This window comes from Ursus arctos, unplaced genomic scaffold, assembly GCF_023065955.2.
Source record: "Ursus arctos isolate Adak ecotype North America unplaced genomic scaffold, UrsArc2.0 scaffold_14, whole genome shotgun sequence".
Classification (NCBI taxonomy): Eukaryota; Metazoa; Chordata; class Mammalia; order Carnivora; family Ursidae; genus Ursus; species Ursus arctos.
In genome coordinates this window covers 11,690,399-11,701,995 of record NW_026622808.1, presented here as the reverse complement: position 1 = coordinate 11,701,995, position 11,597 = coordinate 11,690,399, and the positions used below count along the sequence as shown (strand labels likewise).

Below are 11,597 nucleotides of genomic sequence, written 5' to 3'. Positions count from 1 at the left end.
CCTGCCCTGTCCCTGCGGCCTGCAGCCAAGGCAGGGGCTTGGCACCCTTCCCTTCTACCTGACATTCTCAGAGCTAGATCTGAACTCAGGGCTGGCCCTGGGTCCTGGGGCTCTTTCCCCAATACCCTCAGTTTCCTTAGCTGAAAAAGAGCCAGATCTGGAGTCCAGGGTACTGACCAGGCCAGAGGTTGTGGCCTGAGCTAGCAGCAAGCACATAATTCATGCCCACTCGGTATGCACTTCACCATTGCTGGGTCTGCTCTGCTCCTGCCTCCAGGCTTGAGACCCCCACCCTCCCACCCCCAGCTAGATACGTCCCCCCACTTAGAACCCCTGGAAGGTGCAGCAGCCACTGGGGACGCTGGAGACGTGGGTGTGCTCGGCCTGGACAGCCACCTGGAGCAGGGTCCCTTGGCCACAAACGCTAGTGCTCGGTGTCAGTCCCTGCTGATGCTGGTGCTGGGCCTGGCTTTGGGGCCCGGCCAGGTGACTGAGCAGGGCATGAGTCATGACCTTGGCCACCGCAGGGGTTCCTGAAGCCACCAGCCCCAACACGTCAGCCTCTGCGTCATCCGGGCTGCCATGGAGGATGAGGGGGCAGGCCCAGGCACTGGTTGTGGGCTGGGCCACCAGGTTGCTAAGTAGAACCCCAGTGCTCGGGGACAGGTGTCCAGAGCCAAAGGAGCTGTTGAGTGAGGAGGTGAGAAGGAGCACGGAGCCACTGCTGTCTATGGTGGCCAGGACACTGCCCACAGGGGTCACAGGAGCTTGTGGGAGCGGTGGGCAGGGGTCGGGGCTGGGCCCTCCAGAGTGCAGGGCTGCCTCCAGCATTGCCAGAAGTTCTGGGCCAGCTGAGGGGCTGGGGGTGGTGGACAGGATGCCTTGGGGCACGGCTAGCTGCACTGCAGGCTCCAGGGTGGGCGTGGGCCCAGACAAGGGTCCCTGCAGCCCCAGGTCTCTGAGCAGCAGGCTCAGTAGGGCGTCCCCGGCAAGGGCTGGGGCGGCGGTGAGGGCTGCTGTGTGCAGCACTCCTGCCAGCTTGGGGTTGGTGGCTCGGGCCCCGGGGCGCAGGGGGGTCCCGTCGGTGTGGCACAGTAGTGGACAGAGGCCCTTTGTGCCCCGGGCTGCCAGTGCCGCGGCCAGGGCCGTGTCCACCAGGAAGCCCTCCTGAGCTAGTGTGGTGGGGCCCAGCAGCAGCCGCGGCCAGGGCAGGCGGCCGAAGTGCGTGTGCAGCAAGCGCAGGGCCGGCAGGGCGGACGGCAGCCCCAGGCCAGGGGCCAGGGTCTGGGCTGGGCCTGACGTCAGGGCAGTTGACCTGCCTGAGGTGCTATTGTGGAAGAGGCCCCAGAACATGGCACCTGGAGGAGATAGAGGGGTCACATAGGAGCCAGTGGCCCTGGGCTCAGGGTCACTCAGCCCCAGGTGAAGGGTCCCTAACTTAGCCTGAGGTTGGGAGTCACTCTGCAGGCCGGGAGACGGGGGTTGTTAACCAGTCCGGGGGTCAAGATCACATGCACCTCGGAGCAGGGCCCACAGGGAGACTTGGGGCTACGGCCTAAGTCCTCGGTCCTGCCGCTAAGCAGCCCTGAGGTCGGGCCTGAGTTCCAGGTCCCAGGGCAGGTGTGGGGTTGCAGGCACTCACCGAGCCCTGTGGCGTGAGGGTGGACCACCGCCAGACACAGAGCTGCTCCCACTCCCGCGTCCACGACGTTGCCCCCGGCGACGAGCAGCTCCTGGCCCAGGTGGGAGCACGTGGCTGCGGCAGGGAAGAGACTGTCTTGGGGAGCGGCCTGGGCCCAGTGCCCCGGGCCCCCCCTCCCCTGAGCAGCTCCCGGCTCTGACCTGCAGGGCTGATGATGGCGCCATGGTGGTACACGCCAGGGTGGTGGGAATGCCCGCCGGGCCGGGGGGCTGCCGAGCCCAGGCTTCCTGTAGGATCACCGCTGGTGTAGAGTTGCCTCGCGGCCAGGGAGAAGCCGACGGCAAGCAGCAGCAGGGCGGCAACCAGGCGGGCCCAGGCCCCGGGCAGCCCGCCAACCTTGCTCCTGCCCAGAGTGGTGTCCTGAGCCGGGGCTGGGGCAGGGGGACAACCAAGAGCCCCGAGAGAACCCAGGGAATATTTCCCAAGAGGTCTGGCCTCCCTTGTGAGAGGAGCACACGTCTACCAAGCAGAAGGGCCTCCTGGCAGAGCGTAGATGAGACAGGGGGATTAGAAGGGGCCTGGGGAAGCACTACAGCCAGGGAGGAGTCTGGGGGGGGGGGGGGAGGCTGGAGAGGCAGGGCTGAGCTGGGCAGGAGGGAGGCCGGGGGTGGGCTGGCTGGCTTGAGGAGCAGGGCCCAGCCAGGTGTAGCCAGGCTCCAGCCTGCCCAGCAGGTGCCTCCTGTGCCGGGGTGGGGGTGCGGCCTTTGACAGAGCAGCTGGCTTGGGACCTCGGACTGATTGGTGGAGACCTGGAGGTCTGGGGCTGCAGCCCGGCTTCTCCCCATTCACCCAGAAAGTTCCTGGAGCCGAGCCAAGCATGGGGGTGTCTGTCCTCCGCCCCCACCTTGGGACCTCCAGAGGGAGGGACTTGCCAGCCTCAGGCCTGAGGTGCCGGGTGCCCAGACCCCTCCTTGACTCACCCCAAAGAGTCCTGGGGCCTCCAGGGATAGGGAGCGACCAGCTCTGATGTCTCCTCCTCCTCTTCCTCCTCCTCCTCGTCAGACCCCAAGCTTGGGTCCCAGAGCACCAGCTTCTGGTAGACCACAGGCCCTGCCACAGCTTCCATGGCCCCGCAGTGCCCACACCAGCTCCGTGGCGAGCCGGCCTTCCCCGCCGAGTGCCGGCCTCGCCTGCGCTTGGCTGGTGGGAGGTGGAGGCAGCCTTGGGGAAGGGTGGTGTGGAATCTAGAACAGGTCTGGGCAGGGCACGGGGCCAGGGAGGCTGCGTGTGAGACTGCCCCATCGGGGCACAGGCCTAGGGTTTTCAGGGCTGGGGAGCCCGTGAGGGGGTGCAGCTCAGTGAGGTGGGAGGAGCCCAGCCCCAGGGACCACAGCCGCAGCCCGAGACCCAGCCAGGACTCCCGCGTGTCCCGGGTCTGCTGGGGTTGCAGCCGCTGGATCCCCCGGCCTGTCAGGGACTCAGTGTGGCTTGGGTCAGGGCTCAGCGTGTGACTAGGTGCTGTTGTGGGCGAGCCCAGCCTTCTCCGTCCTGGGAGCTGCCTGCAGGGTGGGCAGGGTGACTCCGTGGCATGGCATGTAGCTCTTTCCCAGCAGGGGGCGCTGCAGACCTCCTGGGCCCACAGCCGGGACCCTGATTCCCCGGCATCTGCTCCGTGGCAATGTCTCACTGCCCAGAAGGCTGCTGTGGGACACGCTGTGGTCCCCAGCCTCAGCGCTCTCATCTCCCGTGCTGACCCATCTCCCCGTGACCACGTCACACCTCCAGCTCCCCGGCCTCAAAGCCCGACCCTCCGATGTGTCCCAGCGGACCGCCCTGCCTCCCACGTCTCGCAGCCACATCGAGGCCACCCCCAGCTGCAAACCCACTCCCGCTGGGTTCTCTCCTCCCCACTGCAAAGGGATAGCCCTTCCCTGCCTCTGGTTCTGGCCCCAGCCCCTCCCGGCTCCCGCCTCCGCTGGCCCAGGACCCCACACCCTCACTGGCCCCTTCTCTCCTGCAGCTTCGTGATTTCCCCACGGGTTCCTTCTCAACAACATCTGAATGGGGCGAGACCACAGACACTCCTCTCCTAGGTCCACGGCCAGCAGACACACGCACAAGCGGACTCGGGGCAACCCCACGTTGCTCTCCAGCACGGGGACAGGGGCTCCAGCATGGGGACAGACAGCGCTGCGGGCCAGGGCCAGGCGGAAAGAGCACACTCTCTGCCCCTAGGACACAAAGGACGAGGGTACAGGTCAGGTGGTGACTGGGGAGGAAGAGAGGGCCTCTGGGACGCTGGGAAGGCTCCGCTTCTTAGTCTGATGTGGGTTTTCCGAACGTGCTCATTGTGGAAACGCATCCCGCTGTGCATTTATGACACAGGCTCTTTTCTGGAGGAATATTTTACTTCAAACGAAGGTTGTTGTTTTTTTTTTTAAGCTCAAGTAGTTCCTACATTGAAACAACAATCACAAAAACCGTCCGATGCCACGTGGCTCTCGGCCACCCCCCTTTCTCTTGGCCTCTTTGCAAGCAGGTGGGGTGGTCTCTGCCTTAGGGTGCACCGGGAGTTCATGAGATCCGAGTTTTGACTCTGTGGGTGTGGGGTAGGCCCCGGGAATCTGCCTTCTGAGCTCCCAGGTGATCCTGGAACCCGCACTTTGAGTAGCACTGACCTACAACAAATCGTGGACACTCGCTGCCTCCACTTCCCCGTCTCCCACCTTCCCTCAGCTCACGCTAAGCTGGTTTCCAGGGTTTCTGACCTCTCCGACCAATAAGAAACGAACCAACCACACGGAGATCCCAGCAGAGGGCTGCCTCCTTTTTGTTTTGCCAAGGGTGCATGTGTGTGTTTGTGTGTGTGTGTGGGGGGGTAATCGCAAAGACCATCTGCTTTCATTTCCTAAACTAAGCAAAGGTTATGATCAAGAATGAGGGTCAGTCCTTCCTTCCTAAGAAAAGGCGGTCGGGGACTGTGGAGGTCCGTGGTGCCCCCATGTCCTGCCGTCCGCAGCCTGGCCCTTGGGCTCCTAGCACTGGCTCCCTTGGCTCTGCAGATGCGATTCTTTGGCCCCTGTGAACTGACATTTCTCTGCTCTTAGAGCAACAGCCTCATGAGCTCTTTGGGACCCAACCTTCCCCTGACTCAGTCCTCCTGTGGCTTTTCTCACTCCCGCAGCTCTGGACCTGGACAGCACTGTCCCCCACGCCCCACAGCTGCCTCTTAGCCAACCTCCAATCAGATGCTCGACAGGCCCCGGGAATGCGTGGTGCTCGGGCTGGATGGCTCCGGGCACAGGGAGCCCACCCTCTCTGCAGGGGCTGGGAGTGGCCTTGGCTTCAGGAGACCTGGATCTCGTCCAGTTTCTGCCACGGACTCACCACGTGACTGCAGGCACGTGGTTTAGCGGCTGGGAGTCTTGACTCCACTTCTATAAAACACAAGTGACAGCATCTGTCCCCCCAGAGCCGAGGTGTGAATCCAACAAGGAGATATGCTGAAAACAGTTCGGCCGGTGCCTAGTGCACCCCGGACCCTCCAGAGACACACTCCTTCCTGGGGCTGTGATTTATAGAACGAGATCTAGGTTTCGCCTTCCTGTTTCCCACGCAGAGCTCCTAAAACCCTTGCAATTTCCTAAACGCTGAGAGACCTAAAGGTGCCTCTTGTGTATGAGGTGGCATTTGGACCCCACCTAAGGGGGGCTAGAGGCCAGGAGAACTGCCAGTCCCGCCCCCTGACCTCTGGGGACGGATGACGGGCTGGAGGTTGAATCAATCACCAGCAGCCAATGATTTGATGAGTCATGCTATGTAATGAAGCCTCCACGAGAACCCAGGACCGGTCTCAGAGAACTTTCTGGATGGTGGGCCCAGGGGGTGGGGCAGGGGGGTTGGCACAGTGGGGCTCCTGGAGGGGGTACTGCGGCTCTGCCCCGTCCCACCCCTCGCCCTGGGCCTCTCTTCCACCTGCTGTTCCCTGAGTTGTGTCCTTTTATGATAAACCGATGATCCAGGGAGTGAAGTGTTTCTCTGAGCGCTTTGAGCCACTCTAGCTAATTCATCGAACCTGAGGAGGGGTTTGTGGGAACCTCTGATTCATAGCCATTTGGTGGAAGTACAGGGAACAACTCACTCGCTACTGGGGTCCGAAGCAGGGGAGGGGACAGTCTTGTAGGACTGAACCCTTACCCTGTGGACTCTGACCCTATCTCTGGCTACACAGGGTCAGAAACAAGTTGAGGCCAGAAGACGGGCTGGTGTCAAAAAACCCGCTCCTCCCGCCACTCCCACTGGAACTGGGTCCAGGAAGCACTTGACCTCCTCTGTGCTTAAGGGCTTCAATCTCACAGCGCAAAAGCGGTCTGGAAAATTCATACCCAGCAACCCCACGCACACACTCCCAGGTGGCTACGTCTGAGGTATAGGACTGAAGACGCAGTCCTTCTCTTAGTCTTATAAGCACAGTGGAATCACCTGGTGAGCTTAAGAGCTCCTAATACCCAGGCAGACCAATTACATAATTACATCAGAATCTTAAGGTTGGGGATTCACCAGTGTGTTTAAAAAGTTCCCCAGGGGTTTTCAATGTGTAGCCACAGTTGAGAACAGTTGCCTTATCTAGCCTGCTGGTGATTTTTGCAACAGGAATCACTCCGTCAATTTTTTTTGAGAGAGAGAGAGAGAGAGATGGAGTGCATGTGTGTGCACCTGTGCCGGCGGGGGGCGGGGGGGGGGGGGCAGAGGGAGAGAGAGCAAATCTTAAGCAGGCTCTGAGCTGGGCTCGATCCCAGGACCCTGAGATCATGACCTGAGCTGAAATCGAGTCAGACGCTTAACCCGTTGAGCCACCCAGGTGCCCCTCTGTCAATTTTTCCTTAAGTTGTAATTAAATTCCTGTTAACATACAGCGTCATACTGGTTTGGGGTGTAGCATTTAGTGATTCAACACTTCCATATATCACCCTGTGTTCTTCACACTCCGTCAACTTTTAAAAATACCACGATCCTGGTCTCCCCCCTCCCCCCATCAAACACCAGCTGAGTCAGGATCTCTGCCAGCGAGCCTCGGTCATCATGAGGCTTTGAAAGCTCCCCAGAGAACCGCTGCTGTAATCATGGCCTCACAGACGCATTTCTCAGACGTGCACGGCACCTCCTCCAGCAGCTCTGCTTCTTCCGTCCGACCGAAGGGGTCCCACAGGCAAGGAAGGGTATGGGGCCGGCGGTCAGCAATCCTCCAGCCTCCTCAGGCTCCAGGAAAGGCTTTCCTGCTCAGCATCCCTCTAGCTCAGGCCTGCCAGGTGTACGCGTGCATGGGGGCGCGCAAGCGTGCATGGGCGTGTGCGTGCGTGCAGGGGTGCATGGGTGCATGCGTGCGTGGGTGCGGGCGTGGACGCGTGGGTGCGGGCGTGGACGCATGGGCGCGTGCATGCGCTTGTGCGTGTGTGCAGGGGTGCATGGGCCCATGCGTGCGTGGGTGCGGGCGTGGACGCGTGGGTGCGGGCGTGGACGCACGGGCGCGTGCCCGGGCGCGCGCGCACACCTTTCTTCGGGTACACTTTATAACTGGCCGTGGGGACCCGCTCAGATTTGACTCCGGTTATAGTCTGGGAGGCAATGAAGCGTGGGGGTAGAAGAACTGGCTTTTCCTCGCAACGCAAGGTGATTCTGTGTGAGGTGACCAGAAAATTGGTAGTAAAAAAAAAAAATCACTCCAGGTGATTCCAGTTGTAGGAACCACTGAAAATAGTTCTGAAAAAGTCAGGAACCGCCGGAACAGAAAGAGGAGGCAGTGTTAGAGCGAGTGTATGCCATCTGCCATAGTCATTGTGCACCTGACAAATGAAAGCACCATGTGTTTCTGGGGTTATTAAATGCTGGTGCTAAGCTAATAATTTCTGAATGCCACTGTGGTCCACGAGTCGGAATGGGACTTATGATGGTGTTTGGTGTTGGTCTCAGCCTGTCAACCAGTGGCTGGAACGGTTGTTGTGGATCTTACAATAATTGTGAGACACCCTTCTGTAACTATCAGAAAACTTTGCATAAACAGGGGCGCCTCAGTGGCTTAATCCGTCCGGCGCCTTCCTTTTCTCAGGTCATGATCTCTGGGTCCTGGGATGGAGCCCCGTGTTGGGCTTCCTGCTCTGTAGGGAGTCTGCTTCTTCCTCCCTCTGCCCCTCCCCACTGCTCAGTCTCTCAAATAAATGAATAAAATCTTAAAAAAAGAGAAAACTTTGCAGAAACAGAGGTCGATTACCTATAGGCCCTGGAGATTACACAGCACACCTGGCCCACACAGTGAGGGGGTCTGAGCTTCTGCTTTTATTGGGGTTCAGGATAGGGCCTGGGGTTCACTCTTTATTGGTGAATTTAAAACATAATAGCGGGAACTTAAAATGCAGGTGAGAACAGACAAGTGGCCCAAATGGTCAATTATTGAAATTAACTGAGATCTCTAAAACAAAGGAGCCGCTTGCTCTGTGGGGGAGGTCCATAACCACCCCCGAGCTGAATACGGGTCAGCAAACCGTTCCCAGGTCACTTCAAGTTACAAAAGTCTCATTTCAGTAATTGCAATTAAGAACGCCATCCAGGATGGCCAAATGTTTGGAGACACGGAGGATAATGCCAGGGGTGGGGGGCTATGAGGAGTTTGTGCTTAGTGGGCGTGGGGCCCAGGGATGATGAAATTTCTGGAGATGGTGTAAGCGAATTTGACGCCACTGAATTGTACGTTTAACAAAGGCTAACGTGGTAAATTTTATGTTATATTCTACCACAATAAAAAATGCAAAAAAAGTACAAGGCCTCCCAAAACAAAACTTAAACGTTCATTCAAGGTTAAAATCCTCTCCCTTGCACCTTCTCCGTCTGTTTCAAGTAGGCTTCCCTCCAGCAAGAGGGGAAAAAGCGTGTGTGTGCGCGTGCATGTCTGTCTGTCTGTCTGACTCCTTCCACACTTGCCTGCCGGCTCCTGCACCCCGGGATCCTTCTCCTCGCCCGGCTAGACTGCTGTTGGTTCTTCCAGGTTCGAGGTAGGGGAGAGGGGCAAGGAAGGTCTTCGGACCCACACAGTCTGCGTCCACACGCAGCCTCTCTGGGCTGGTGTGTGTACGGAGCTGACTCAACTTTAGTGGGGCTCTTTTGCAAGCTCTTCTCAAACCCCGCGGCTGGTACCACGATCCCGGCCCCTCCCCCACACCGCTTGGCTCTGACAGGTGGCCGAGCCTCTAGGTGGCTGAGCCTGCTGCGCTCCCAGCGGCAGGTGCCTCGCTCCTGGCTGTCAGGATCTGACCTCCCGCCAGGGGGCGCGCGCGGGCAGGCTTCAGGGGCGCCTGGAGTCTGGTCTGTGCACCTGTCCCTGGGAGGCAGGCGCCCCGCCCTTCTCCCCATAGATTTAGGGGTATCAGCTTCCGGTGCAGCGAACTGTCTTCACTTTGCCCTCAGAACTGCCGTGGGCCAGCAAATCTGCCATGCGTTCCATTTTAAAAGATCAGATTTTTTGAGATACAATGTATATAAAGTAAACTTCACCCATTTTAATGTATACAAGCACTTACCAACACCACAATCAAGATAAAAAACGTCTATATCACCCAAAAAGTTTCCTTGTGTCCCTTGGCTTTACCTTTTACCTCTGGCCCTCCACGACCACCGAGCTAATTTCTCTCCCCACGAGTCTGCCTTTACCAAAAGACTCCTGTTTTGAGGATTTACATGTTATCAATGGATTCATACAATATATAATCATTCATATCTGACTCCTTTCACGTAGGATAAAGTCTTTGAGAAGCATCCAAGTTATCGCATGTATTTGTATTTTTTTCTTTTTTATTGATGAGCGGTGTTCATTGATTTATATACAACAATTTTTTTGCTCATGGGTAGAGATTGGGTTGTTTCCAATGTTTTATTATCACCAATACAGCTGCTATAAACATTTCTGTGCAAGTCTTTGTGTGAACACGTTTCCATCCCTCTTTCAAAAAAAATTTTTAAAGATTTTATTTATGAGAGAGAGAGAGAGAGCACAAGCAGGGGAAGGGGCAGAGGGAGAGGGAGAAGCAGACCGTCCGCTGAGCAGGGAGCCCGATGTGGGGCTTGATCCCAGGACCCTGAGCTCATAACCCTGAGATCATGACCTGAGCCAAAGGCAGACGCTCAACTGACTGAGCCCCCCAGGCACCCCAGTTTTAGCTATAGTTTTGGTTAGGTCTATGATTCATTTTGAAGTAATTTTGGGGAATGGCATGAAGTACAGGTCAGAGTTCATTTTATTTTTGCATATAGATATCCAATTATTCCAGTGCTCCTTGTGAAAAAGACTATCGTCTTCCTAGTTTTCAGCCCTCATTGCAAATCAATGGACTACATGTAGATAAGCCGGCTTCTGGACTCCATTCTTGCCCATAAGTAGCCCCGGTCCGCTGACACCGCCATCTTTCCTACATGACGAGAACGCTATCTTGATTAACATAGCTCTATAGTACGTCTCAAAATCAAGTAGTTTGAGACCTCCAGCATAGCTTTTTTTTTTTTAGAAGAATTTTTGGCTGGGGGCGCCTGGGTGGCACAGCGGTTAAAGCGTCTGCCTTCGGCTCAGGGCGTGATCCCGGCGTTACGGGATCGAGCCCCACGTCAGGCTCCTCCACTATGAGCCTGCTTCTTCCTCTCCCGCTCCCCCTGCTTGTGTTCCCTCTCTGGCTGGCTGTCTCTATCTCTGTCGAATAAATAAATAAAATCTTTAAAAAAAAAAAGAAGAATTTTTGGCTAGCATTTAGAATTGTTTTCGCAGTTGTTTGGAAAGAAAGCCTACAGTGGTTTTGATTGGGGTGGTGATACTCCGTAGACCCACCTGGAGTGAATTGACAACAATAATTCCTACGATCCATGAACCGGTGTATCTCGCCATTTGTTCAGGACTTTTTAAATTTATCCCTGCAATATTTTGCAGTTGTGCTCGTACAAGTTTGCTGCATGTTTTGTTAAATATATCCTTGAACGTTTGTAAGTTTTCTGCTGTCATGAATGGTACTGAGGTTTCTGCTATTGTAATTACTATTGTAAACGTATTTAAAAAAAAAAATCTCAATGCCCTACTAATAAGGTCTTGCTCGTGTAAAGAAATCCAATTGATTTTTGTGTATTGACCTTGATCCTTGTATCCTGAGACCTTGTGGAGCTCATTTATTAGTTACAGCAGTTTCTTTGTAGATTGCTCAGGATTTTCTAAGTGGACAGTCATGTTTTATGAACAAAGAGTTTTACTTCATGTCCAATATGCGGGCCTTCTGTTTCTTTCTTGCACTGGCTAAAACTCCTAGCACAGTTTTGAACGGAAGAAGTGAGACAAGATACGCCGGTCTTCTGTTCCCTAATCTTAGAGGAGACACGTTCAGCCGTTTATGGTCAAGAACGGTGTTAGTGGTTGGTTTATCCTGGCTGCTTTTTATAAGGCTAGAGAAGTTCCTTTCTGTCCCTAGTTTACTAAGAGTTTTTTTTTTAATTTAATCATAAAAGTGGATGTTGTACTTTATCAGATGGTTTTTCTGCATCTGTTGAGATAATCCTATAATTCTTCTGGTTTGCGCTGTTAATTTGGGTTATACTGATTAATTTTCAAACGCTAACCTAAGCCTGCATTCCTGGAGTAAGGACCTGATGGTCACGATGCAATATCTTGTTCTGTCTTAACAGATTTGATTTGCTTGAGTCTTACTGTAATGTTCTTATCTAGTTTGAGGACCAGGAAAAACCAGGCGGGGGGCAGCTCCTTTCTTTCACAAATTTCCTTAATTTCTTTAATGTGTCTTATAACATTTCTTTCTTAAATGTTTGCTAGATTTCATCACTGAAGTAATTTGTGCCTGGAGTTTTCTTTTAAGAAGGGTTAGGTCTCCTTTTTGAGTGAGTTTTGACATTTTGCGTCTTTGGGGGATTTATG

General features: G+C 55.5%; 1 protein-coding gene across 1 annotated transcript; it reads right to left on the bottom strand.

Moving 5' to 3' along the window:
* Nucleotides 1-324: 324 nt before the first annotated feature.
* GGT6 (gamma-glutamyltransferase 6) lies at nucleotides 325-2,851 on the bottom strand. Its single transcript, XM_026520699.4, has 4 exons — nucleotides 2,623-2,851; nucleotides 1,843-2,045; nucleotides 1,643-1,756; nucleotides 325-1,358 (listed from the first exon to the last, which is right to left on the bottom strand). Exons 1-4 carry the CDS (start codon nucleotides 2,766-2,768, stop codon nucleotides 325-327), a joined length of 1,497 nt encoding a protein of 498 aa, XP_026376484.2. The 5' UTR covers nucleotides 2,769-2,851.
* Between the last annotated feature and the right edge of the window lie 8,746 nt (nucleotides 2,852-11,597).

Bases quoted from the DNA above. Each gene is read 5' to 3' on its own strand.
- GGT6 (XM_026520699.4), bottom strand. From the start codon at position 2,768: ATGGAAGCTGTGGCAGGGCCTGTGGTCTACCAGAAGCTGGTGCTCTGG. The intron at 1,757-1,842 runs GTCAGAGCCGGG...TCCCTGCCGCAG, and splicing joins CGCCATCATCAGCCCTGCAG to CCACGTGCTCCCACCTGGGC. The intron at 1,359-1,642 runs GTGAGTGCCTGC...TATCTCCTCCAG, and splicing joins CCCTCACGCCACAGGGCTCG to GTGCCATGTTCTGGGGCCTC.